The sequence below is a fragment of the Phalaenopsis equestris genome, unplaced genomic scaffold (genome assembly GCF_001263595.1).
Source record: "Phalaenopsis equestris unplaced genomic scaffold, ASM126359v1 Scaffold000978, whole genome shotgun sequence".
In the NCBI taxonomy this organism is placed as follows: domain Eukaryota; kingdom Viridiplantae; phylum Streptophyta; class Magnoliopsida; order Asparagales; family Orchidaceae; genus Phalaenopsis; species Phalaenopsis equestris.
This window is the reverse complement of record NW_018165417.1, coordinates 39,873-67,410: the sequence shown is the minus strand read 5'-3', so window position 1 is coordinate 67,410 and position 27,538 is coordinate 39,873. Positions and strand designations below refer to the sequence as shown.

The 27,538-nt window shown below is 32.5% G+C and overlaps 1 protein-coding gene across 1 annotated transcript in view; it reads right to left on the bottom strand.

Moving 5' to 3' along the window:
• Positions 1–27,538, bottom strand: part of LOC110032593 — a 65,210-nt gene that overhangs the window by 14,793 nt on the left and 22,879 nt on the right. Inside the window, 5 exon segments of the mRNA XM_020736265.1 lie at positions 208–479; positions 19,137–19,330; positions 19,475–19,651; positions 19,773–19,893; positions 19,986–20,081. Coding sequence (XP_020591924.1) covers positions 208–479; positions 19,137–19,330; positions 19,475–19,651; positions 19,773–19,893; positions 19,986–20,081 — 860 coding nt within the window.

Genomic DNA, 27,538 nt, shown 5'->3' with positions numbered 1-27,538 from the left:
GGGAAAGAGAGGATACGAAGATATATCTATGAAGACAACACATTGTTACTTTGCAAAATTTAAAGAATTAACCAACCCATTTTTGGTCTACTACATTTCACTTGATTTTCTTAAGCAGAATAGCTTTATATTACGAGCAAGAAACCCACGTAAGTACATATTGCAACTAAAGCGCTTGAGGTATAACAGAGACAATCATGACTGTACCTTAAACCGAGCATGCAGAGTAAGTAAAACATCATTCAAGAGTGCGGAAGGCCAAGCTGGGTCAGACAACTCTGAGGCAATGATAGATCTCAATTCATCAAATGATTCATAAGGATTTTGCATCCAAATCAAAGCTTTTACAACCATTCCTCTCACATAAACACATTCACACGCTACAGTTGTGCGGACCACTTCCATCAGTGAAGCTAATAAACTCGCAATAGTATCCTTCCCACCTGTTCCATTCAATAATGATGATGCTTTTCGAGATGCTGCAAAGAAAGAAAAAAGAAATCAGTTATAGAACTCTTGAAATCACTGCAACTTAGGCTTGGTTAACAATTTTCTTTATGAATCAAAAAGCAGGAAATGTTTCTTAAACCACAAAGTTTGCAGCATAATTGAGAAGAGAATTAAAGACCAACAATAAAAATATTTTAGCGTAGCAGAAACTTTATTCAAAGAAGCATATTTCCCCGATAACCCCCTGCATGCTTGTATACCCACATGCAAACACTAGTAAACAAATTCTTGTTTACATGCATGCACATATGATGAAAAAATTATACTCTTATGCATGCATTGTTGATGCAAGACATCATAGTTGTCATCATCATCAGTAATAGAGTTTAGTCCTCTAGCTTAAACTGCAGCAAGTACATTGATATAGCAAAAAGTTAAGAAAATGTGAACTAAATTATGCCTTTAGACATTTACAAAATGAGACCTATCCTCTAAAATAAGAGAAAAATAGAGCATATTGCTCAGCAACATCTTTCAAAATAAACTCCTCTTGAAAGGCTAAATGGGCACAACAGTGTGCAACTCAATTTCCATCTCTAGTTGTGTTGAAAATAACTTGTTTGAACTGCCAGAGGAATTAAAAACTTGGGTTGGCTGGTTTGTGGGCTTGCCAAACTCCCTCTAAATGATGATCACGTTCACATTGTCCCCCTCAAAAATGATACATTTGCTCTCAGTCATTCAAGGTTCAATAATGAGATGGAGGGAAGTAATAATTCTCATCTACCTAGAGCATATCTAGTTGTATTTTTATTATTGATGGACCCTTCCAGCTTTTGAGTCGTGTCATATTTTGAGTCAACAGGCTTAGTGTTTTATGATGTATTGTGTGATGATAATTATATAAACTTGAGTCATGAACAAGCCTAAACCTTCCATCACTTAACCTAGGTCAAATTAGCGTATCTTTTACCACTCTTAATTGTCATCACCAAAAATAATCTCCATAAAAAACCATATTACTTACTAAGTTATTGTTGACTTACCACCTCATCATCCCCCCATTTGGCTTCTTTATTTAAGTTTATAAATATCATGATTTATCTTATATCTGGTTGGCCATGTAATTGAATGAAATATTGCTTCTCGAGTTATTCTAATTTTCTTTATGCGTTTATCACCAAACAGCTATTGAGAGTAAGAAACCACATAAATTAGAGAACTTTTAAGAAAGAAGATTCCTCTGACAATGGACAACATCAACTTCAACTTAAATGTAGCACAAATTATACATATGTATAAGTATAAATATAAATATGCATAGTATATATATGGATATATATATATATAGAGAGAGAGAGAGTACATATATATGGATATTTGCATAAATGCCACTCAATTCCTATGCATTTACATAGTAGACACCTATACTTTAATTTTTACATTTATACCACCCAAACGATTCATATCACATAAAAAATAGAACTACTTTATATTTTTAGAAAGTGACATACAGACTTTAAAATATTAATAATTTTTTAATGATTCAAATGTGTGTGTACACACGCATATATATATATATATATATATATATATATATATGATCTAAAGCTATGTATAAGATAATGTATGTAATTTCTAGATTAATGGCGTCGTCTTCCTCGCTCGATTCTGCTAGGGTTTCGCCCGATGGCGACCCCTAGCAACAGTTACGGCTTCGGCCTCGCTGTTTCCTATAGGCTTCTTTGAGCTCGTTTCGTCTCCCCCGCTTCTTCCGGCTCTGAGACGATGCTAGCGCTCGCGTGCTCTGCGTCCTTCGCTTCTTCCGGCTCTGAGACAAGGCTCGCGTGCTCTGCTGCTCGTCTCACCGCTCGTTGTTTCCTCTCTACTAGGCTCGTCTCCCGCTCGTTTCTGCGTTCTCTGCGCTAGTCCCATCTCACCCCGCCGTCTCTTTCTTAGCTTCAGCTATTTCGACGCGAAAACGTCGCAACTATTTTTGAAGATGGCTTCAGACAAATCATATGCAGGTGTCCATGCTTCAGGCACACCAAAATCATCATATTTCCCTCCGTTTGAGTCGGCTGAGGACATCAAAAAACCTGGTAGGAAGAATCGGAAGTCTGCCATTTTTTTTACAGAAGCTAAAGGTATTCAACTTGTTTCCTCCTGTCGTCTGAATTTGGTTGGAAAATTTCAATATGGTAATCCCAAAATGGAGCTCATTCGCAAAGAATTTGAACTTATGCACCTTGTTGGAGAATGGAAAATCGGGCAATTAGATGGGAGACACATTCTAATTTAAATTAGCAATGAAGAAGATTACATGCGCTTATTTGCTAGAAGGATAATATGGATTGATAACAGAGCAATGAAGATTTTGAAATGGTCTGTGGATTTTGACCCACAAACGGAACCGCCTATCAGTCCGGTTTAGATTCGTCTCCCTGATCTGAAATTTCATTATTTTTCTCAAAAAGTATTGTACTCTATTGTCTCAGCTTATAGAAAGCCACTCAAGACGGACATTCCTACTTTTAATATGTCCCGTCCTTCTGAAGCCAGAATACTTGTTGAAAGAGACATCACTTTGCCCACTTCTGAGGAAATCTGGTTGGGCACACAACATCATGGACATTGACAGAAGCTAAAGATTGAACATTTTTCGTCGTATTGTTCGAACTATCGTATGTTCGGATACTCCAGATCTCAATGTCACCATCTACACCCCCACCACAAACCAAAAAAGCAAATTGCTCCGCTAGAGGCTGTGATTCCATCTTCTGATCAGGCAGGCAATATGACAACTTTTCAATCCCCAAATGTAGCTCCCTCGTCTTTGGAACCTCCTATCGTGGGGGAGAGGGAGTTTCTTCATACCCCTCCTGCCCTATAACCTATCACTGATAATACAGGTGGAAATACTTCTACTGCTTCGCAACTGCCTCATCAGGTCCAGAAAGATGTTAAAATTACTCGGGTTCATGGGGATCAAGACGTGCAACCACCTACATCTATCAGACCAATCATCGAATGAGGAATGGCAGGTCTACACATCTAAGAGGAAGAAGAAGAATAAAGATCTACTTGAGCTTAGGAATCTGATGGATGATACTTTGGTTACTACGGGCAATGAGACACACCTTACCAATTTGTTAGCCGGCTCACTTCCGATAACTAGAGGAATGAAGACTAAAGTGGAACGTCCCTAGCACTTTTAGAGATAGGAGGACTAAAATGGGACGTCCCTAACACTTGTGCGCACTTTTGTGGCTTTTTGGTTTTCAATATTTTTGTATCTTTGTTTTATCTGAGTTTTGTGTTTATTATATTGTATGAGTTAAACTTTCTTTTAAATCCTCTCATACAACATTTTTGTATCTTTTTCGTATTAATATATTTGCCCTCGGGATTTTTATATATAAAACATATGTACTAAAATCAAACATGATGATCCTTGCACTAGTTTACGGAAGCAAATCGAAAACATGAATTTCATGTTAGTTTATGGTTTTAAAGTATAGGGTTAGTGTGCCACTACTACTGCAACAATAATCTTATTTAAATCACGATAACCCACTCAAAAGATGTAAATAACATCTCGCTAACTCTGCCTCATCTACATCCTATTATTAGGCCTCACCATCATCATCATTGTCCCTACCATATGAAAGGTTATGATTGTTACCATAAAATCGATAGTGCACTTTTAATGCACATCTTAGATGGGGCAACAACATGATAGAGATGATGGCCATGCTTCACAAGCGCCTTGTGATAGTTGCCCTCGCCACTTCAAAGAGCCATTATAGAATAATGGATCAACACTACATCGCCTCACAACAGACGTATTGAAATCTCAAACATTATATATGTAGATCAACCTACTTTTGCTGGTCAACATGACCACAAAATCTTCCTTGATTAGCTCATACACATAGACTATTACTTGTTTGGATGCCATATTTTAATAGTGGCAAATTCATTTTGCCTACATAAGCTTGACTGTTTGACCTAAGATGTGCTAGATGAATCTTGAATAGAAAATAAGCAGCCAAGTCATACATTCATGAAATGACAAAATGGAAAAAGTATATCACAAACCTTTCATGATAAACTCCTCGATGACATTCATAGGTTTTGGCAAGAATCAATGGCCACTACTGATTACATGGCTTGCTTTGATGAGTTAACTATTGTGATGTGACATAAGATCGAAATACCACAATCTTAAGATTTCAATCTAGTCTAAGAGCAAACTTACATCGAGATATTCACATGAGAGGCTTACCTCTCGAAGATGCATTTCAACTTTCCATTCAAATTAAGCATTACCTCCAACCCTAAATTTAGAGAAGATTTATGTAATACCTAATTTTTTAAAGGTACATTTGCTACCCAAAATTAAATATACTCAAAATTTTAACTTTCTCAAAAATCATTAAAAAAAAATCGATGTATTCTACTATTCAAAATGATCATTTTGATATATAAAACTGTATGATGATTTTCAAAGACAGGAAAGTTAATGAATTAGTTTTGGTTTTGATAAAATTTTCCAAAAAATTTAATTTAATTTTAATATGTCTGTCACCTCCCAAAAGAGCTCTTAGGGGTGGTGGGCAGCCCAGGACTTAAATACTGTTTTTCGGTCCTACACCTAGCCGATATGGCACTTTTTGTCCGTGACAATCTCCTCCACCCAATCACGTGACTCCCTCGTCACGGATCGGCTCCATCAAGGGTCCCACTGGATCATAGAGAGTCCACACACCTGGCAGGCAGTAATCTGCTCTGATACCACTTGTCACCTCCCAAATAAGCTCTTAGGGGTGGTGGACAACCCAGGACTTAAATACTGTTTTTCGGCCCTACACCTAGCCGATGTGGGACTTTTTGTCCATGACATGCCGCTCACAAGCTTACTGCAGCATTGCAGTGGAATTCAAAAAATCCACATGCATGGAAATTTTAAGGGTTGTGATGAAATTGATTAAATTATAATGTATAACAGTTTACATAAAATTACACTAATATTTAAAACAAATTAATCTGCTTACCCATTCATTTCAAATTCTCAGCTGGGGGTAATAGAGGAAGAGACAGTGAGCTGGGAGGAGAAAACATGGAAGAAGAAAGAAGGAATGTAGACGAATAGAAGAGGAGGAGAGGAAGGGAAGGAAAAAAGAGAAGTGTGAAGGTAAGAAAGTTAATTTTAATTCAGATTTGGATTTTTTTTGTAATATTTTAATTAATCGATTTCAATTCAGGATTGCATTTTCTTAATCTTACATAAGCAGTGCTTTTGTGATTATCTACAAAAGAAAAATATTTCATGGAGTCCTTTTCGACAGAGAAAATCATCAAGTAGGTTAGAATTATATTATTCAATAATAAATACAAATTCTTTTCAATCTTCTATACAGATTTTTATATGGATAGTGGAATGATATTTAAAATGACAATATAAAATCTTCATATTGTAGAATGCACTATTTACAATCTCTTATTTCTAAATAAAGAATCGCATGAAATTTTGGTTGATACAAGTTTGAGAATAATTGCATTTTGAATAAATAAATACTTTGTTAGTTGACGATTTTTGTTACGAGAAAGCATATAATACATGTAATTTATTCATTTATAAATGCAATTATTTAGCATACTTTAATAGGAATCACAAGTTTATCGAAATAATAAAGTATGAAAATATGTCAAACATAAGATTTATCAGTTATGGTGAACAGTTTGACAATGATGTTTATGTTACCTACGCAAGTAGAGCAAAAGAGTCCCCAATGGGACAAAAGGGTCGCTAATGGAGGGAAAATGATCTTAAGATGATTCAAAAAAGATAATGTTCAGTTTCACTTTCACCTAAGCTCTATTTAACCTGATGATGTAGTCTTTAGGTTAAGTTATCATAGTCAATAATCTAGATTACAATACATGACATTCTCAAATTAATATATAAATATAGGATAGCATGAGATGCTTGAGCATAAAAATAATTTGATGCAATTAAATTATGTTCGCTTGTTTTTTTATAATTATTTCTGTTAAGGAATAACACATTTTAATTACTATTTTTTTATTTAAATTCTATATTAGATTTAGGGTCTGTTTGGGGCAGCTGCAGCTTATTAGATAATCTGTTGATAAGCTGATTAAAAATAATCTGCTAAAAAGCTAGGTGTGGTGGCTATTACAAATTTTTATTTTTTTTGGAAAAGTCAGTCCGCTGTCAGCAAGATGCCACCGCACCTAGATAGGTGAGGTGTGAAAACGTTGTTTTCAGCATTTCAGCATTTTGAAAAAGAAAACGTTGTTTTCAGCATTTTGAAAAAGCATAAGCTGTCAAAACGCGGTTTACCCAAACAGGTCAGCTACGCTTTCAAAACGCCACCGCATCAAATAAATTGCCTCAAACGGGGCCCTTATTTATCACGTTGAGTCAAATAAAAGATCAAATGGTTATAACTGCTTTTACAGCAAAGGTAAAGAAAGAGTTGAGACAGTATATGATCAAAGTCACTTTATGATCATATTTTTAACGGATTTTAGATCCTTTGTAGACTTACTTTTAATAATATTTTAAATTGCTTCTGCTTAATTGGAAATATTTGAATATACTGATATATATTGAAAGTCTGTAAAGTATTATTTTGAATGAATTAATTATTAAATGTACTTCTCACACTAAATCAAACTATCCTTTTTTACATCCTACATCTACTGGTGGGGGTAGTCGTGGGATTGTGGTAAAGTGGTATCAGAACAATTAAATTCTGAATATCAAATACATAAGCTTGATTGAATTTAGTATTAGTAGAGAAAGGTAAATTTAATCTGATGTGATTACTACGCAATGCATAGGTGAATATAGCATGTTTAGATGAATGACAGGACAAGTCTAAAACCATACATATCATATTAAAATTACATTACCACTAACCTTAAATTTGATCAAGCTTTTGTAATGGATCATCAAAATTCAACTATTTTGATACCTTCTATCACGCCCCATAGCAACCCCCTCCACTAATTGACGCAAGATATAATAGAAGTTATTGTGATAGACAGATTGAGTACACTACCAATACCAATTCAGATATCTTAATCACCAAGATAATGTGAAAAATAAATTTAATCACTTAAATTCACCAAAAATAATACATTACACATTTTTAATATACTCATAATTCAATATATTCAAACATTCCCAATAATCGAAAAACAATCTAAAATATATAATTAAAAATAAATCCGCATAGCATCTAAAACCCATCAAAAGTCTTAACTGTAAATTTAAAATTTACATATTGAGTTACCACAAATTCTTTATCTTATTATAGCTGTACAATAAAAATATGATGACAAATGAGTTTGATCCTATTTAACCTCAACCTTTCATTTCCTCTCCCCTATAAAAGCAAATATAATTATTGAATGAGTTACTAGACTAAAAAAAGCATACATAAACTTAGAATAAAATCAAATAGCAAAAAAAAAATAAACATTCATGCTAATCATTAAAGGCAAATTTATAAAAAACTGAGTGCAAGTAAATTGAATGCATCAAATTATTCTCTGCTTAATTATTTCATATCTTATATTTCATTTTAACTTATAGAAATATCATGTACAGCAATCCAATTTATTATTCATCATAACTAAGCCATCATTAAGTTCAATAGAGCGAAGATAAAACTCAACATTATTGCTATTGAACAATCTTGATGACATTTTTTTATGTATAGGAGACTCATTTGCTCTATTAGACTCTTTCGTCCCAATCTATTGAAGTAATATGAATTTATCATTGCTAACTTATACTTCATAACATGATATTTCTTAAGCTCCACATATTTTTATAATTAATTATTTTAATTTATATTTAAATATGTTAAATAGTTGTACATGTAAATGAATACTTTACAGGTATTCTATTTTCATTTTTTAATAGTATCACCAACTAACAAAAAATATTTATATAATCAAAATATATTTAATTGAGAGCTTGTATCAAACAAAATTGCATTCCACAATATGACGACTTTACATTATGTTTCATATATCAATGTATTACTTATATAAGTATACGTGCAAAAAAAATAAAAAAAAATTATTCTTTGCATTAAGAGTTACAAAATTTTGTTTATTTGATTATTTGCTCTATCGAAAATGATTCATCAAAATCTCTTTCTTTTGTAAACAATCGCAAAATCAATACTCATTAGTGGAAAAAAAAACCTACAATCCTGAATTGAAATCAATTTATTAAAATAATATCCAAAAAAAGTAAATCTAAATTAAAACGTTTATCTTCCCCGCATTCTATTTTTTCCTTCTTCCCTTCCACCCTTCTCTTCCTCCCTTATTTCTCCTCTTACTTATCCAGACTGCTCTTGGTTTCTCGTCTACAATATCTCATGGGATGCAGATCTTCAAGAATAAGGGCTGGGTAAATTAAGAGGTAAATTTCTTATTAATTTAACACAGCCCTTACAATATCATCACATGTTATATGCCCAAGTGGAATTTTTTGGATTCCATTGTTATGCAACAGTAACTCATTAACAGCAAAATTATATTAAAACTTTAGAAACATTTTATCAAAATTAAAACTAATTTAATCACATTGATGACTTTCAAAAATGGTATATACTTTTATATATTAAAATAAACGTTTTAAAGAGTAGTAGAGTTTAGCACAGCCCTTAAAATTTCATCACCTGTTGCATGCACTAGATAATTTTTTCGGACTTCATTGCTATGCAACAGTAGCTCGTGAACAGTAAAACTAAACTAAAACTTTAGAAACATTTGTATCAAAATTAAAGCTAATTCAATCACATTCTCATCATTGAAAATTAGTATATAGTTATATATATAAAATAATCGTTTTAAAGAGTAGAATCCAATGAAATAATTTTTTATAATCTTCTAGATAGTTAAAATTTCAGGTATAATTAATTTGGGGTATAATTAATTTGGGATATTTTGTAGTTGTGCCTTTTCAAAAACTGGATATTATAATTTTTTCCTCTTTATTAGTATTTCATCCACGAAATTTGCTTCATTTATAAACTCAAATTATGCAGCATTTAAATTACTTGTGCTCAATTTCTTATAAATTTCTTTATTAATGCATATGTATACCATAGTTGTTACTTGTGTTCGAACACAAGGAGGATTGACAAAGTATTTTTCTATTTCAGTTTGATTACATGAGAAATTGGCTTTAAGCCCATATCTTTTTTGCTTTAGATATGGATGTTCTTACTGGACAATTACAGAAGGATGCACCTTGATGTATGTTCTTCGTCGATGATATCCTTCTTGGGGATAAAAGACTAGAGAAATAGTTCTGAAAAAACTTAAATTATGTAGATCAGCTTTCAACTCTAAAGTCTTTCATTTGAGTAGATTTAAAGCTGAAAACATGAAATATAATTTTAGTAGAAGATCTAGTGACGAAGTTGTAATAATGGGTGATCAAATCATTAAAAGGATTGAAAGAGATATTTCTAAGTCTATTGTTCAAAGTGATGGTGATATAGGTAACGATGTTATTATTAGAATTCAAGTTGGATGGTTGAAGTGGAGGAACAAATTGGGCCTAATATATGTTAGAAAAGTACAACTCAGAGGAAAATTCTATAAGATGATGGTGAGACTGCAATGCTTTATGGCACAAAATGTTGGCCTGTAAAAGAGAAGCATAAAATTAAATGTTGTTGAGATGATAATGCTCAAATGGGTGAGTGGCTTCACACTTAGAGACAAATGAGAACGTGAAAAGGTTGGAGTAGCTCTAATGGAAGACAAGAATAAAGAGAGTTGCCTTAGATGGTTGTCAAATTAAACATTTACCATCCGATGATCCAACTATGAAAGTAGATGTTTTAGGTTTTAACTTATGTTAACGTAGAGATAGATATAAAAAGACTTGGGCATTTTGTATAAAAAATGATCTTAATTTATTAAAATTAAATGAAAATATGGCACTCAATATGACGCAATGGAGAAAAAAGATTCTTGCAGCCGACCCACTTAGTGGGATAAAGGCTTGTTGTTGGTGTTGTTGTTGTCTATTTATTAATGAGTATCACGCATGTTGTTTACCATTTTTTTGTATTTTAGTTTGGTATTAAATTTATTTATCTTGCTGAGTCAAGTAACTCATCAAATTATTATAATTATTTTTTTCAGCAAATGGAAAAGGAAAGGTTGAAGTTGGGTAAAATTAGATTTATTTTGTGATTATATTTTTATTGTATGGTTATAACAAGATAAAAGACTTTTAAGGTAATTTTACGTTTTCTGTTAAAATTTTACTAGGTTTTAGATGCTCTGTAGATTTATGTTCAATGGTATATTTTAGATTGCTTCTGCTTAATTGAAAATATTTAAGTATTCTAAAAGTGAGCATATTAGAAAAGAATGTATTGTATTATTTCGGGTGAATTTAGATGATTAAATGTATTTCAAATCTTATTTTGTTGATTAAGATATCTGAACAGGTGTTCGAAATATATTTAAACAGCCAAAGCATACTCGCATCTGTTATGTCTTGAGTCAACTAGTGGGGGTCTTTGAGGGGCCTGAGAAAATAATATTAGAGCAACTAAATTTTGATGATCAATAATGAAAAATTGAGTTGATATAGAATCAGTAGAAAGGTAAATCTAACAAGATATGATTACTACAAAGCATACGTGGGTGTAACACATTTAGGTAAGTCATGAAACATACCCAAACCCTGCAGTACATATTTAATATAATATAAAAAAATATTAATATGAAAATGTAAATAAATGTTTTATGATATAATAAACTAAAGATAATATGGATGAAAAAGTGTCTAAATGATCTAATGGTCAGTCAACATAGCCAAGCAGAACAGTTAAAAATTTTGAGAATGTTTTACCTGTTGAGAGTAGTATAATTAAAGCAGAAAATGTCAGTGGCACCAGATCCAGAAACTGTGATGCAATTACATAAGATGAAAATGATGATACAAATGATAAAAAAGATGTAGTCTTTTGTAGCATCTAAAACAACTATTTTACCACAAATAGCAGCACCAGCCACACTTACAATTATGTGATATTGTCAATACCAGAATTAGTGTGTATATAGATAAATATTTGAAGTTCTTTCAAAATTTAAATCCACTTTTATTAAAAAAGAGGTTGAAGTTAGAGTTGTTGAGGATTTTATTATTAGGTCTTGAATGAGATAAAATACTCGTAGTATTTATAATTAAAGTAGAGCATTGGTGAAGAGGATACTTGAGACAGGTTCAAACAAGCTTCAGAAATGTCCCTTCTTTTGCAAAACAAATAATGCAGAAAAGATTTTTGAATCTAACTCAAGGGGCGAGGACATTGATCCAGAGTATAAGACAAAATTTATATCCTTATGAAGATATGCTCCATAGCTTATTAATACTGCTACTGAAAAGTGTTACAGATCTTTTAGATGCAATAGGGGCAGCCTTTGCTTCCCACTATGTATCAAAGATTTTACTGAGTTAGTGGAAAACATTAGAATGTTGGAGCAGGATGTGTAGATGGTAAGATAGAAATGAGAAACTAGTATCAAAAAGAGGTAACTAAAAAATTAGAAATGGTTATTTCAAAAAGCAAACAATTATTTAGAGGTTGTTGTAGCAACATGAGCTGGGAGATCAGCAGATGATACCAAACTATGCTATCTGTCAAAGTCACATTCAGGAAAATATTAGTTAAATACTAGAAGATATTATTTATGCAATAAATTGTGTCATATCAAAAAACATTATCCTAAGAATATCTAAAGAGCTCGAGATTGAATGATATACAAAAGCCAGAGCAACAAAGAGGTATGATGCCGATTATGATTAAGCTAGCAATAAAATGCAAAGAAAAAGCATCTGAAGGAAATGTGAGTTTAGTACCAACTTGAGTTTTTACTATGACATTTCCAAGGCTAGAGAATCGTCAGAAGTGGTGATAAGTATTATAGTTATTTCAAATATTCCAGTTAGATTATTCTTATTCTGGTGCATCACACTTTCATATCTACGTTGTTCTATGATAAATTATATTTAAAACTTCTTTGTTTTATTTTTGGAGTCAGGTATAATGATTTTATATTAGCTAGTAATACTTATTACATGAACTTTGTGATTGGGCCCAAATTAATTAGTAAAGAACTATGACACTACAGAATGTTGGAATAAGGGAGTCATAATAAATTTGCCAAATGATAAGTTGTTCTACATCCAATATGAGAATTGAGTGATATCATCTCGAATCAATTCAATTATGATGAATAAATGTATAAAGGTAGGTGAATAATATGTTTGGCTAAATTGGAAGTTGTCATAGAGTGAATTAGGGATATAAAAGATATTCTAATGGTAAATGAGTTCATAAATACTATTTGAGAAACCTAACGGAAGTAGAGTTTACAATTGATGTTCAACCAGGAATACATCTATTGTAATAACATCTTACAGAATAGCTACTTAAAATTTACAAGAATTGAAAAGTAAGTTATCAAAATTGATTGAGAAAAATTTTATCACACCCAGTTTATCCTCTTGGAGTGCACCTGTTCTATTTGTTATGAAGACAGATAATTAAATGAGATTATATACTAACTACAGGAAGCTGAGTTTGGTAACTGTTAATAATAAAAATCCTCTCATGATTGATAATTTGTTTAGTAAGTTGGAGAAAGCTTTTGTATTTTCAAAAAAAATATTTGAGATCTGATTATAATTAATTCAAAATCAAATATGAAGATGAAAATCTTTGACACCAAGTATAGGTATTATGAATTTCCAGCATGCATTTTGGGTTGACAAATCTCCCAGCAATATTTGTGGATATGATGAACCGAATTTTCAAGCCTCAACTTGATCAGTTTTGATAGTATTTATTAATGATATACTGGTCTATGCCAAAAATGATAATGACCATGCTAGATTTGAGGATTGTATTGGGAATATTAAGGGAGCAAAAATTATTTGTGAAGCCCTCCAAATGTCAAATTTGGTTAAAAGTACTGCATTTTTTGGGGCATATTATTAGTGGTGAACATAAATCAATGGATAAAAAAGTGAGCAATGGTGGATTGGTCGAGACTAACCAGTGTGACTTATGTCAAAAGTTTTTAGAATTAGCTGGTTAATACAGAAGATTATAAAAAGATTGACACATATTGCACTACATTTATTTAGATTAGCTAGAAAGGATGTTAAATTTAATTGGACTAAAGAATGTGGGCAGAGCTTCTAAGAATTAAAGAAATATTTAACATCTGCATCAGTATTAACAATTTCATATGAGATTGAAGGAATTCAAATATACAGCGATGCATCTTTTAAAGCTCTGGGTTGTGTCTTACTATAGAACGAGAAGGTTATTGTATATGTCTCTAGACAGTTGAAGCCAAAAGAAAAGAATTATCCTGCATATGATTTAAATTTAGATATTAAAGTGTTTGTTTTAAAAATTTAGAGGCATTACCCCAAAAAACTGAAATGTGAAATATTTCTTAATCACAAAAAGTTGAAATGTGCTTTCACTAAGAAAGAATTGGATTTGAACCGAGAAGATAATTTTTTTGTAATAGAGAAGATAGTTAAAAATGATAAAATATTATGATTTAGACATCCAGTAATGTCCTGAAAGAACCAATGTGGTTGTTCAGGCACTGAGCATGAAGCCTATTAGGAAAGACATTTTTGTTATGAACTCAAAAAAACAGCTGATCAAGGATACGAAAGCCAGCTAGAAATCCAAATACAAAATGCTCAAGAAACAGACAGCTTAGACAAATGAATATTCAATCCAATTGATAAATTACAAAAACGTTTTGACGTACAAGGAGTTATTAGAAGTGATTTGCAATTGTGAATAAAGGAATGCATAAAACTCAAAAAAATACATATTTAATTCATCCAATAAATAGAAAAAGTATAAAGAAATGAAATCAACATTTTGGTAGCCTAAAATGAAAGATGTAATGTGGCATGTAGGCAAATGTGAAGCTTATCAAGACGCATGTTGACTACTGTTTTTATTTATTTAAATTCTATATTAAATTAGCTTATTTTGCTGATCATGTCATAACTCATCAAATGATTATAATTATTTTCATAGGAAAGGAAAATAAAGGGTTGAGCTTGGATAGGATCAGACTCATTTTGTGATATATCTTAATTGTACAATTATATTAAGATAAAAAAACATGAGGTAAGTCAACATATAAATGTTATATTTATTTGTAAGAATTCTGATGTGTTTTAAATGCTCTATAAATTTATTTTTAATGATATATTTTGGATTAAATCCGCTTAAGTTAAAATATTTAAGTATACTGAAATTGAGTGTATTGAAAAAGTATGCAATGTATTATTTCAGAATTTAGGTGATATAGTGTATTTTTCAGCTTATCCTAGTGATTAAGATACACCATATGTACTCTAAGGATGTGGATCGCCTCAATGATCTTGAGGATGATCACATTACAATGGAATACTTTAAGGCAAGAGATTCTAAAGAGACATTGGTGAGTTCAACCTTATTGTTATGTGTTAACTACTCCACAAACTAATATTAAGTGAAAGCTCACAAAGATCTTTCACACATATTTTAAAAGTGATGACAAGTCATGTAAGTTGATTTGATAGCAACAACAAATGAATGCTATTGCCACTTCTGCCTTGGCTAAAATGAAGCGCTCACAATAGAATTCACTCACAGCAGTGCAAAGTCAAGGTAAATAAGACATTCATGGTTGTCTCCATAAGTTGCCTCAGACCCATTCAATAGAGAGAGTACACGAATAGCATTTAATGTTATGTCTTCCCCATGAAAGTTATCCATATACTTCTAGGTTGAACTTTGGTTTATGATTTGGATGTCATCTAAGATGAATGTTTAAACATGTATGCCTTAATGTATTAGGGCAAACAAAACATTCTAATCTACTAAGCTTAATAAAGTTACCTATCCATAGCTCCTAAAAAAAGAAATCCCGTCAAGTCATTAAAAGACATAAATATATGCAAATGATTAGAAGAAGCATTATTTTTATTATGATTATTTTAACTCTCACATATAAACCAATTGTTAAGACCCTCCCACCTTAGGTGAGTAGACTTCAGGATGTTCATCAAGAAGAACGCCCTAGTTAAGCTTCCCCATTGAGGAGAATCCAATAGACTTGGTGCCAAGATCTTGCTACCCAGTTTGCCTCACTACCAAATGAAACTAGCAAAATATGTAAAGATCAAAAGATAGGTCCATGACTTCTTGTCTAAAGGCTTCATTCAAGAGTTTTTCCTATATGCATAATCCCTTTCTTTCTTACATCAAAGGATGATACATGGTGCATTAACATGGATAGCCATGCCATCAACAAGAATACCAATCAACATCATGCGTAAGTTTTCCATAATTCAAGTTCATAGCTTTTAATTATGATGGTTAGCACAGCTATATTATTTATAAGATCAATTAGAGTACATATCACTAAATCCACATGAATAAGAGATGAATTTAAAAAAAAATCATCTCAACAAAGGATGTTTGGTACGAGTAAATTGTGACACCATTTGGCATAACTAATGACTCTGAGCCTTCTATTTTGATGGCCTTCTGATTTTGTTAGACGGGATGATCCTCTGCATAAATTGCAATAAATTTTTGAGGCGCTTTGCTGAGAAAATCTACATAATCATCTTTAAGTGCTGCTTCATGAATTCTTCCATGATTTCTTAAGATTCAGTGAAATCATATATGACAATCCTAAGAAAATCAAGATCTTCAAGCATTATATGTGGCCTACTCCAACAAACATGCATAACATTCATGGTTTTTGAAAGGTTAGCTACATCTACCGAAGATTTATCCATGGATTCGACACCACTATGCCTCTGATCACCATTTCCCTCAGAAAGGGTGAATTTTGTTGGACAAATGCAATCTCTAATGCCCTTTCCAAAATTAAAGAATTTTTAATGAGTCCAAAAGATAATAAAATTACAATATGTAAATAAAATATTTGAGGTATCATATGATGTCTCTAGGGTTTTCATTAGAGATGAACTCAAATAGCAAGTCAATTTTAACACTTCAAGAAATAAAACAGTGCATCAATGATAATGTTATAGTCCAAACTATGTGTTGTTGTTGACATTACATCTTTGACCATGAATCCCTTATTTTAACATCTAAAACAAATTCAATCATAATACAAAATGAGACCAAATTATTTAGCGGTATACTTCAATTCTAAAACACAACTCCAATGCTGAGAACAAAGCTGTAGATGTCCTGAATAGTATGTGCACACTAATAAAGATTAATTTTAAAGTCATAAAAAGTTAACTCTATTAAAAAGACTTCCCTTAAATTTACTAGTCATTGGTTTCTAATACACCCACTCCTAATTCTAACAAGATGCAATATGACTAATTAATTCGAGAAATGCATCTTTGTATATAGATTCCTCACTCTTAGATTCATTCATTGAAGAGTTGGCAATTTATTGATGTAAAGATGGGTATAAATACCCATTACAGGACTCACTGGTAAGGAAAGCAATAAAAACAGAATACAGTAGACAAAGAAAGGAATAATAACAAATATAAGAAGCAAATAATCTCTCTAATTAAAGAGAAACATAAATAGAGAATCCTAAAATCCCTCATACAATTTATAACCTTCTAAATATAGAGTTATAACAAATATGGAATATAATCATAATTATTTTTGAGATCTTTCAACAGACACATAAATATACACTCCCTCAAATTCCCTAAAACCATGGGAAGTCCCTTAGTATAGGCTTTGTCTTCAAGTTACCCTCATTGTGCAATTTATCTCCATCTTAGTAGTCATAAACCACTTTTCTAAAATGACATTTAATTCCATTCTATAAGATGCCTGATGCATGTTAGATAACTTCTTTCACGAGACAGTTTGTCCATATGGGCTTTCTAAATTGATCGTCTCTAAGCATGATTAAGATTTATAAGTTATTTCTAAAATACCTAAAGAAGAAAAAAACTCCTACTTTTCACAACTTATCATCCATAGACTAAAGTTCAGAAAAAGGTTATCAATAGGACCATTGGAGATCTGTTCAGGTTCTTGGTGATAAACCATGCCAGTACTTGAGATCTTCTTCCTCTTATCACAATGCTTGTCTAAAACGGTTATGTTAGTTAATCAATTAGTACAATTCATTTCCATGTTGCCATCAATGTATGAAACATAAAACTAATTGATCTTTTATATATATATATATATATATATATTTCATACAAGTCTAGTGTATTTACATCTTCATTCAAGCAAAGTATGCATAATTCACACCAAAAAACTCAACAAAACTTACTTTCAACTGTGATAAAAATAAAGCTAATGTTGATACAAGTAGATGATAAATAAAATTTAGGGATAATTACATACAAACCACACGAAACATTAATATTTACAAATTAAGCACTAGTTGATTTTGTTGAACTACCGAACCAATGAATTCATGCATGCCATGATCAAACTGCTGAGAATTTGATAAAAATTAAAAATATGGGTTGGGGTTTTACCACAAATTTTGATATTTGAGTGAGAATTCGAAAAATGGATGAAAGAGAATGGTTGATTTGTAAAAACCAAGTTTCAGGTGGTCTGTATGTAATTGACCCTAAAATTTAATGAGGGAGACTTGAAAGGCCTGACATATTTTTAATCAAATCTCTTCGAAAGTTAACCCTCAAGAATCTGACCCCTAAAGATTTCTAAAGAAGATAAAAAATAATGCTTATGAGATAGATCATCTCATGCAGGTTGGCATTTCTACAACGTTAAATGTGTCAGCCATAATGATGAACGATATGCAAACCCCACATATTGTTATTCTCTCTATCCCCGCCTATTATTATTCTCTCTACAAATAATACAAGCATGCAATAGATAATCCTTAACAGACATGTTTGCCATCCCATTGCCGAAGGTTTCACCATCAAGATTCAAATTTTAAACGTCCAAATCATCACCACATTAGATGAAGCCATTTGGAGGGTCAGTTCATTGACAAGGTCTTTTTTAAATGGAGGTCTTTTTCACTTGAGAATTCAAAACTCATCGATGACGAGTTGAAAAAGTTGAAATTACATTTGAAATTGGAGTACTTGTATCTTCATTCTCCAGAAGTGAATCCTTCGGAAATAAAGAATTCATCATTATCATCATCCTAAATTTTAGTTCTTATCTACCTAAGCATGTATATTTGCATTTTTATTTTTAATAGACCTTATCAAACCTGTCATATTTTGGGCAGATGCATTGCAAGGTTATTTCTTATTTTTAGGCCTAGTGTTACTTTTTTTGTCATTTGATGATGGTTATACCGACTAGAGTAATGAATCAAACCCTTTATTCTTTAGCTTAGCCTAAATTAGCTATTTTGACCCTTTTGACAACTTGCTGATCGCAATTGCTGATGATGACTTCCACATCACTATTTTGACCAAGCATCTTTTTAATCAACCAAGTAACCCTTTGCACAAGATCCACAATGACAGAGATACGCAGAAACAACTTCAATTTAAGTATCTTCACTTCTTTCATACTTTGTAAAAACTGCAGCATGGACATTATTATTTTTCACCTAGAAGATACCTTCAGGTTGGCTTTCCTGTTGATCTGAATCAATAGAATCGACATTTTCAGAATATGCATTGAGTTGAATTCCTTCATCAACATCATAGGCACCCAGCGCATATGCTGCGGCCCTGCTCTTTCCCATTTCCTGAACAACTCGTGCAGCAGCGTGAAGTACAGGCCGAGAGAAACTCCGGAAAGAACTCTCCAATCTAAAAAATATAAAACAGTTACAGAACTTAAATAAAGATGGCAAAGAAAAAACTTAGTGGATGCATAAGATTAAGAAAAGCAATTAACAATCTACTGAATACGCGAAAAACAAATAAAAAAATGAAGCAGAGAAAATCATGAACCTTCTCATTACAAGTTTAATGAGAGGCTGAGGGCGCCTTGTTTTAGAAGCTTTTTCTTTGGTTGGTTTTGGTGGAAGTCCGTCCTCTGATTTATCCTTCGTTGTTACAGATGGTGCCTCTGGAAGCTTCAGTATTTCTCTTGTCAGCCGAATCCATCCAGCAGCTCGCTCTTCAGTTCTTTGATGAACAGAAGTAAACAGAATCAACCGCTAATTCTTAAAATTAAAACTTGAGACAGCGGAAGTAATTTGTCTCTCAAGACAATGCAAAATATCATTACAAAGGAACAAACAAGCACCTTTCAGTATTATCAAATTTTCCTAAGACACAAAGAATTGCCTCAAAACAAACTCTGTCGCTGGGATCAAGTAGAAGTTGATAGAGAATACTGTTGAACTGTGATTTTATATCTGGCCTCTCTATACAAACAACAGTATATTTTAATAAAACAAAAATCAAGTTCAGAAAAAAAACATTAACTTAAAAGCAGGTTTCCTGCAAATGCATTTACCATCCAGGGAACGGGCTCTAGATATCATATAGCACAATCTAGCAAGGGAAACTCTGGCAAGGACATCATGCAAATGTAGAACATCTTGCAAAGCACCTGCTAAAATTCATCTATACTTTTCTTGATAAATATTAACTGGCAACGCAAACATACGATCCAGAAATAGACAAGATTAATAAGGATAGCATGCCACAAGTATAGCACAGAAGCAACCACCAGATAAAACAAACTGAATTTAATTTTATTCTTCAAAAAAGCAATGCATTTTGCAACATTTTGTCCAAGCATGTTGATGCTTGGGGAAATCCCATAATAAATTTGATTTTTCACATCAATTAATTCAAACCATGGTATAAAAAGATATTCCAATATTTGAGGCTACTACCAAGCTGGCAGAGAAAAGCCAAAGTTCAAGATGTAATGACTCGTGGACAGAAATTGCTGCAAGCAGAATTATAATTGCTCGATTTAGCAGAGAGGCTATCCCAGGCTTCAATTTTTGACCTCCATGTCACAATAGAACCTAATTATTGCAAGCATACCAGCACTGAAGTCAAATCTAGTAATTTGATGGGAAAATTCATACTACCTTTTCGCTAGAGATATGCTTCCACCATCACAAAAATTTGTTTGAATTTAGAACATCTTTGTAAATCTAAGAAAATACTCTTGCATGTGTCAAATTTGCTCTACAAATCATACACACTTATTTTGAGAATATAAGCAAAGGCATTGGGGAAGGGACATATGCAAACCACGAAACCAACTCAAAAGATCTAAACAAAACTTAGAACAGAAGCACACAAATCAGAAAACACATAATACGCAAAGAACACAAAGATTTAACGTGGAAAAACTCGAGTACGGGAAAAAACCAGGGAGTCACGTCACACCAACAAATTAAATATAAAAAGGTGGAGAATTGTAGAAATCACACCACTCAAATCTCTCTAAACTTTTGAAAACTTCAAGCTCTCTCTTTCGCACAAGAGAAATTGAAATCCAACATGTCTACGTACACAAATCCTACTGGAAGATTTTAAGCTCCGAACTTCCCGAATGCGGGTACTGGCACTACGATTGGGCATTGTGGTGTCCGCTCCTAGCGTTGGGGCTAAGGGGTGTATATACGTCAAGTCGGCTTGCAAGTTGACTAGAATACGACTCATTAACGAGCTCGCAGTCGAGCTTGTTGACCCTTGAGTTCAAGCTCGAGCTTACAACCTAGCTTATATAATACATGAGCTCGAGCTCAAGTTTCTCATGACTCAACTCGTAAACTCGTCAAGCAGCTCGATTAAGTTGCATGTAGGCATAACATTGCTACCTCTTGCAAGTCACTCGCGTTAGTCGCACGGCCAAAATCTGATCGTCTGATTGGAGGCCATTTTTTATTCAATTCTTATTTTGAAACCGTAAACGCCTATTCCCAAATCACAATCTCGTATTCTTGTTTATGTCTCATAACCTCATTACACCCTCCTACTCCCCAGGAGCAGCACAGCAGAGCTCGATCAGATGTGAAGTCACAATCACCATTCCCCAATAATTTGCGTTCGCGCAGCTCTCGTCTCCCCACCGCTTGGTGTCGACACGCAACACTCACATTCACTGCCCACCGACCATCACTGAGCTCCTAAATCAAACTAGCACATGCTTTTATGAAACATCACAGTTTGTTGGAGATGTATAAAAAAACATAAATTTAGGTAAAATTTTATCTCATTTTCTAGTTCTCTGTATTATTCATTTAACGAGGTAGTGGCTTAGAGGCATTCAAGAGGGTTTGGTTTGCCTTCTGATGTTTATGTTGGCTTTGTGCTTAGGATGTCGAATTGCTTGTTGTTTGCTTTTCTTGATTAATTTAAGTGATAATTTGGTTCCTTAAAGAGTTGAAGTTAGGAAATATGATTTAAAAACAATGAATTGTATTTCATTTATAAGTTAGTTAGATTTAGTTTAATAATCAATAGTTTTTTTATCTTTTTTCATCTGAAAGATTTACATAAATAACACTTAATTTCCATGTATTTATATATTTTAAAAATGATGGTGCTTGCGATCTACCAGAAATAAAGAATTTTATGATCTTATTTTGGTTTTAATATATTTTATAGTTGAACAAATGATATATTTTGCGATCTACTAGAGACAAAATATTTTATGATCTATTTGACTTTAATTTAGTTTTAATATATTTTGCATTTGGACGAATGATATATTTTATAATATACTAAAAACAAAGAATTTCATGAGTTGATGAATTTTTAGTCTTTCGCATAATTTCAATTTCTTAATGTCTTCGTGTGTGTAAGGTTTAATTATTGTTACAAGTTATATGAAAATTGTAATTGGAAGCAATTATTGCTACATGTTATATGTAAATTGTAATTGAAAGCCTGGAATTTAGCCTAAAAGGGGGGTCAAAAACAAAATAGCCGGGCTTGATGAATTAGGTTTGGATTCATTTGAATGCTGCATTTTTCTGTTTCTGTTTTCCATTGATTTTGTCAGCACCAAAGTTCATGCTTCTTGTTCTCATTGAACACAAATTGAGGCCTTTACTTGCTTAAAGAATGTTTTCTTTTTCAATATTATATATATTTTTGGAAGATTTACATACATACCACTCAATTTATATGTACTTACATTTACAACACCTGAACTTCAATTCTTGCATACAAACAACCTTTCCTATGATGCATGAATTTATTTATTCACTTTTTAAAATTTAAAATTTTTTAAAATTTAAAATGTTTGTATTTTTTATGTGTTATGAAAGATTTGGGTGGTATAAATGTAAAAAAGAAAACAGTAGGTGTTAGATATGTAAATGCTTAGGAATTGAGTGGTATGCAAGTAGCCCCTATATTTTTTTTCTATTTTGGATAATTTTAGCATTTCCTTTTCTTCGATACCACCTTCCACATGATATTAAATTTCAAAGTTTAACAAGTTCTATTTTCTTTTCAATCCTATGCTTAGTGATCATGGTTGTAGATTGTTTCTGGCATAAGGCATCAATGATACAGCATACAAGTATACAATTCAATTATGAAGTGTGACGTTGATATCAGGAAAGATCTTTATGTGAACATAGTTTTGAGTGGTAATTTCACTGTGTTCTTTGGTATTGATGAGAGGATGAACAAGAAGATCACGGCTTTGGCTCCAAACATGAAATAAAGTTTAGGTCTAGATATGTAAATGCATATGAATTTCGTCAAATTAATGTAATGTTTTTTATCTGAATAAATTCTTTTTGGGCTTTATGATAAAATTTTTGTGGAGAAGGGCATTTGATTTATTTTTAGACAATTGCAATATAAATCTACAGCTTTTTCCAATTTCTTGATTTAAACCAACATTTGAAATTTTAAGTACAATCAAGCTTATGAAACGAGTCAAACTTGAGCTTTCCAATCGAGCTTGAGTAACCAAGCCAAGCTCAAGCCTAATTTTCTTTCCCCGAGTTGAGCTCGAGTTCTAGACCTGTACCTTTGGCGCCTCCACCTGGTGTTGGGGCATCAAGAGCTCAGGTTTAAAGCGCTAGGGCGATGGATCCGAGCCTTCTGCGCCTAATACGAAAAAAAATTTCAATACAGAGGGCCACTCCTCCCTCGTAACCCTTGAGCAAACTCACAGTCACGCTTGACCAACAGAACTGAGCTTTGAATAACCTATTGATTGACACAATTAGACCCCACATAATAATAATCTCTCACTAGGAGACTGATTGCAATCAAACATGCTCCTCCAAAAAAACCGCAACATCTTCATAGTAATAAATTGTAGGATGGCTCATACTTATCTCAACCTTCTTGAACTCCAACTGAAGCCAAGGATATCTTTAGTTACAGCCTTAGTCAATATATGTGTGTATCTTCTCCAAAGAAAATTGATCATTTCGTAATAACAGAAATTAATAATAATAGCAATTAATTGAATAGGCATGAAAGATAAGCATCCCTTCAGTTACCACATAAGAGTCATATTACTCCACATTCGAACCAATATGAGAATGATCAAGAGACAACATGAGAGATTGAAAAGAAAAACGGTTGATCCCTAGTTAATGAAGAAGAAGTCGCACAAGAAACGTGCAGCCAATGTGCAGTATCTAGCCATGCGAAGGAGAAGAATCTGCAATATTGTGTCGAGACAGAAGGTAGAGGAAGGAGAGGGAGGTGGCGACATCGAAGAATTACCTGGACCAAGCTGCGATAGAGGAGGAACCTACGGCTCCTTACGGTGGTCAGTGCGAAGGAGAAGAAGCTGAAGAAGAGGAAGAAGGAGATCGCGAGTGCTATCTGCGTCGAAGTCGATGATCCTTGCATGCGGCTTGTACAAAGGAAGGAGGTCCTACACTTGGTTTGTGGGGATGACTCGAGACCAAAGGAGAGGAGGAAGAAGGGAAGGATCTGAGAAACTGTTCGCACGTGTTAGCGTTATAAGACCCGGAAGCGAACCGTGTGTATGGGATCAAAGCTTTAGGTAAGTATCAGATGTTTTTAATGTTTACATATATAAATTTATGTAATTAAATAGATTATAATACACAATTAAAATTAATGAATTTAAGTCAGGCATTATTAGAGGATAATTGCTTGAGAAGGACTATCAAGTTGAACAATTATTGGTAAGGTAAGTTTGACTTATATTAATTACTTGGATGTGAAATATTGGTGTACTTGCTAAATGCTAATAACATGTTTAATTTAATCAAATATAACAGTGGAATAGGTGAATCAATTAGAGTTATAAGAGAAAAGAAGAGACGTGTAAGGAACCAAACCAAATCTTGTTAAGGTAATGAATGGCATAATTATTTATTTGTGTTATTATTATTATGTCATTAGATATATTAAAAATTTTCATTTACAATAGAATTCATATAATTATATGCACATTTAATTAATAGCTAATAATTAAGAAGTGAAGTGAGAAATTAAGCATTTACAACAGTTCTTTAAGGCTAAGACGAGTAATTATTTTCTTTTTAAGTATTAATTTAATATTATTTAAAATAAATAATTGATTTATTAAATAATTTAAAACAAGTATTTCATTCATGTCTTGTATTTTGATAGTCTAAAATGTATCACAAATGAGAAAAAAAAAATGAACATAAAAAATGTATTTTAAATGATTTTAAAATATCTGAAATGAAATGTAAAAGTTTAAGTTATAGAGAATTAGACCCAGATGATACTAACAGTGGATGCAATGTACCCATGCACGTTAAAAAAAATTGTAAAGGTGTACCTCCGGGTACAATTTAGAGTACGTTCGGGTATAATTTTGAAATTGTCATCAGACGCATTTTGGAGAATACCTTCAGCTATGACGGTAATCCTATTTTGAATTTTAAAATGGTTAAAAACGGTAAATGCTTAAAATGAAATGGGAAAGGATAAATTTAAAATTTTAATGAAACGAACTGCAATTTTTTTTTTATCATTCATGCATAGCATAACATAAGAATTCAATGCATATTAGATTATAATTACTTACTAAGTCATACTTACGGCTGCAATTAATATTTTCTTTCGGGAGAAGAAAAGTTTTAAACTGATATGTCTGGTAGGAAAGACTTGGTTTATATTATAAAAATTACAACTGATAGATACCAGTATGATATGTTAGAATTTCTTTTGGTATTGTTTCTTTTGGATAGACATATATGGTTGTATGGATTGAAATTCTTCTTCCAAATTTTCTGTTACTGTTGGATGATTTAAGTTTCCTTATTGTACCTGTGGATTATCAGCGCTTATTTTATATGTATTGAAAGTTTGAAAAATGTGGATAGTTAGTTAAATGCTAAACTCGTCAGACCGCAATGCCTGTCTTAGTTAATTCTAAATACTGAGTCAGGTCGTGACACTTTCTAGAAGCGAATGAATGAAATTATATTTTATCTAAATGTGCTTCTCCATGGCATGAAATGAGATGTTATTTGCTTGATGAATGGCACTCATAATGTCACTATGAAACTTTTTATTCTCTTACTCCTTACCTAGCTCTGCCATAAAACTTTACAGCCAAGTCATTTCCTTACTAATCTCAGTGATATTAATGTACGCAGTTTCTATAGTTGATAGTACAACAATGTTCTATAAACTGGAAACCTAATTCACCATTGTGTTTCCCAAAGTAAAGGTATAACACGTACTTTTTCTACCATCAATATCTCTTGCCATATCTGCATTTATATATCCCTATAAATTAATCTCTACAATTCCAAAGCAAAGTGTCTTATTAATTGTTTCTCTCAAGTATCTACGAATCCACTTCATCATCTCCTAATTATGTTTCCATGTATTACTCATGTGCTTATTGACCACTTACATTGCATGTGCAATATCTAATCTTGTACATATCATCGCATACATTAAACTTCCAAATGCTAAAGCATACGAAGTTCTACTCATATGTGTTTGACCTGCTTCAGACTTAAGTTATTTTTATTAGATAGTTTAAAGTGGATATAATACGGTGCAAAGTTTGCCTCACTCATTTTGAATTTGTGTAGGATATTCTCAACATATTCCTCTTGAGAAAACTTTAATATACCTACACACCTTTCACAACTGAATTTCATACTGAATTTGTTTTTTTAGTTAGACCTAAGTTCTTCATTTAATACTCCTTTGGTAATTGCTCCTACAAGTCCCTAATCTTCTTCCAATCTGCTCTTAGAATTAGCATTTCATCCACATTAAAATAAAGCACAATATAAGAATTATCAAAAAATTTAATGAAGCAATAATGATCCGTCTGACATAAATCCATTAAATCTCTTGTAACACTATTTTGGAGTTTGCTTCAAACCAAAAAGATTTTTTCTCAATCTACAGATCATGTTTTCTTTTCCCGAAACTTCCTATCCCTCTGATTGCATTATATACAGTTTATCTTCTAAGTCACCATGTAAAAGGTCTTTACATCCATCTGTTCTAAATATAAATATTTCTCTATTACTAAGCTCAACACAACTCTGATAGTTATCATCTTCACCATGGGAGAAAAAATCTCAATATAATCCACTCATCCCTTTTGTTGAAATCTCATCACAAGCCTCGCCTTGTAGCGCTCATCACTATCTAATTCTTCTTTTAGCCTGTAAACTTCTTATTATGCAACATTTTTTTTGTCATTTTGGTAGTTTGTCAATTCACGTGTTTGATTTGATATGAGTGACTGCATCTCGCCATCCATGACAAACTCTCATTTCTTTGAGTCTATAACTTCAGTGGTCTCATCATAATATGTTGATTCACCACTATCAATCGACAGTAATAGTACAAATAAGAACTCTATATCAATCATGTGATTCAGTTGGATCTCCTGACTTCAGTAACACGTTTCTGAAAAACTTCTTGTGCTTCATCAAATTGAGCACATTTTCTTTCTCCATCTTCCAAATCACTTGAGTCTTCTATCTCAACATAATTGTAGGAGTCTTCAACAGTAATTGATAGACAATCCCAAATGTTGTTTATGTCCACATACATCTTCATTTCATTGAAAGTGACATCATTGCTTCTAAT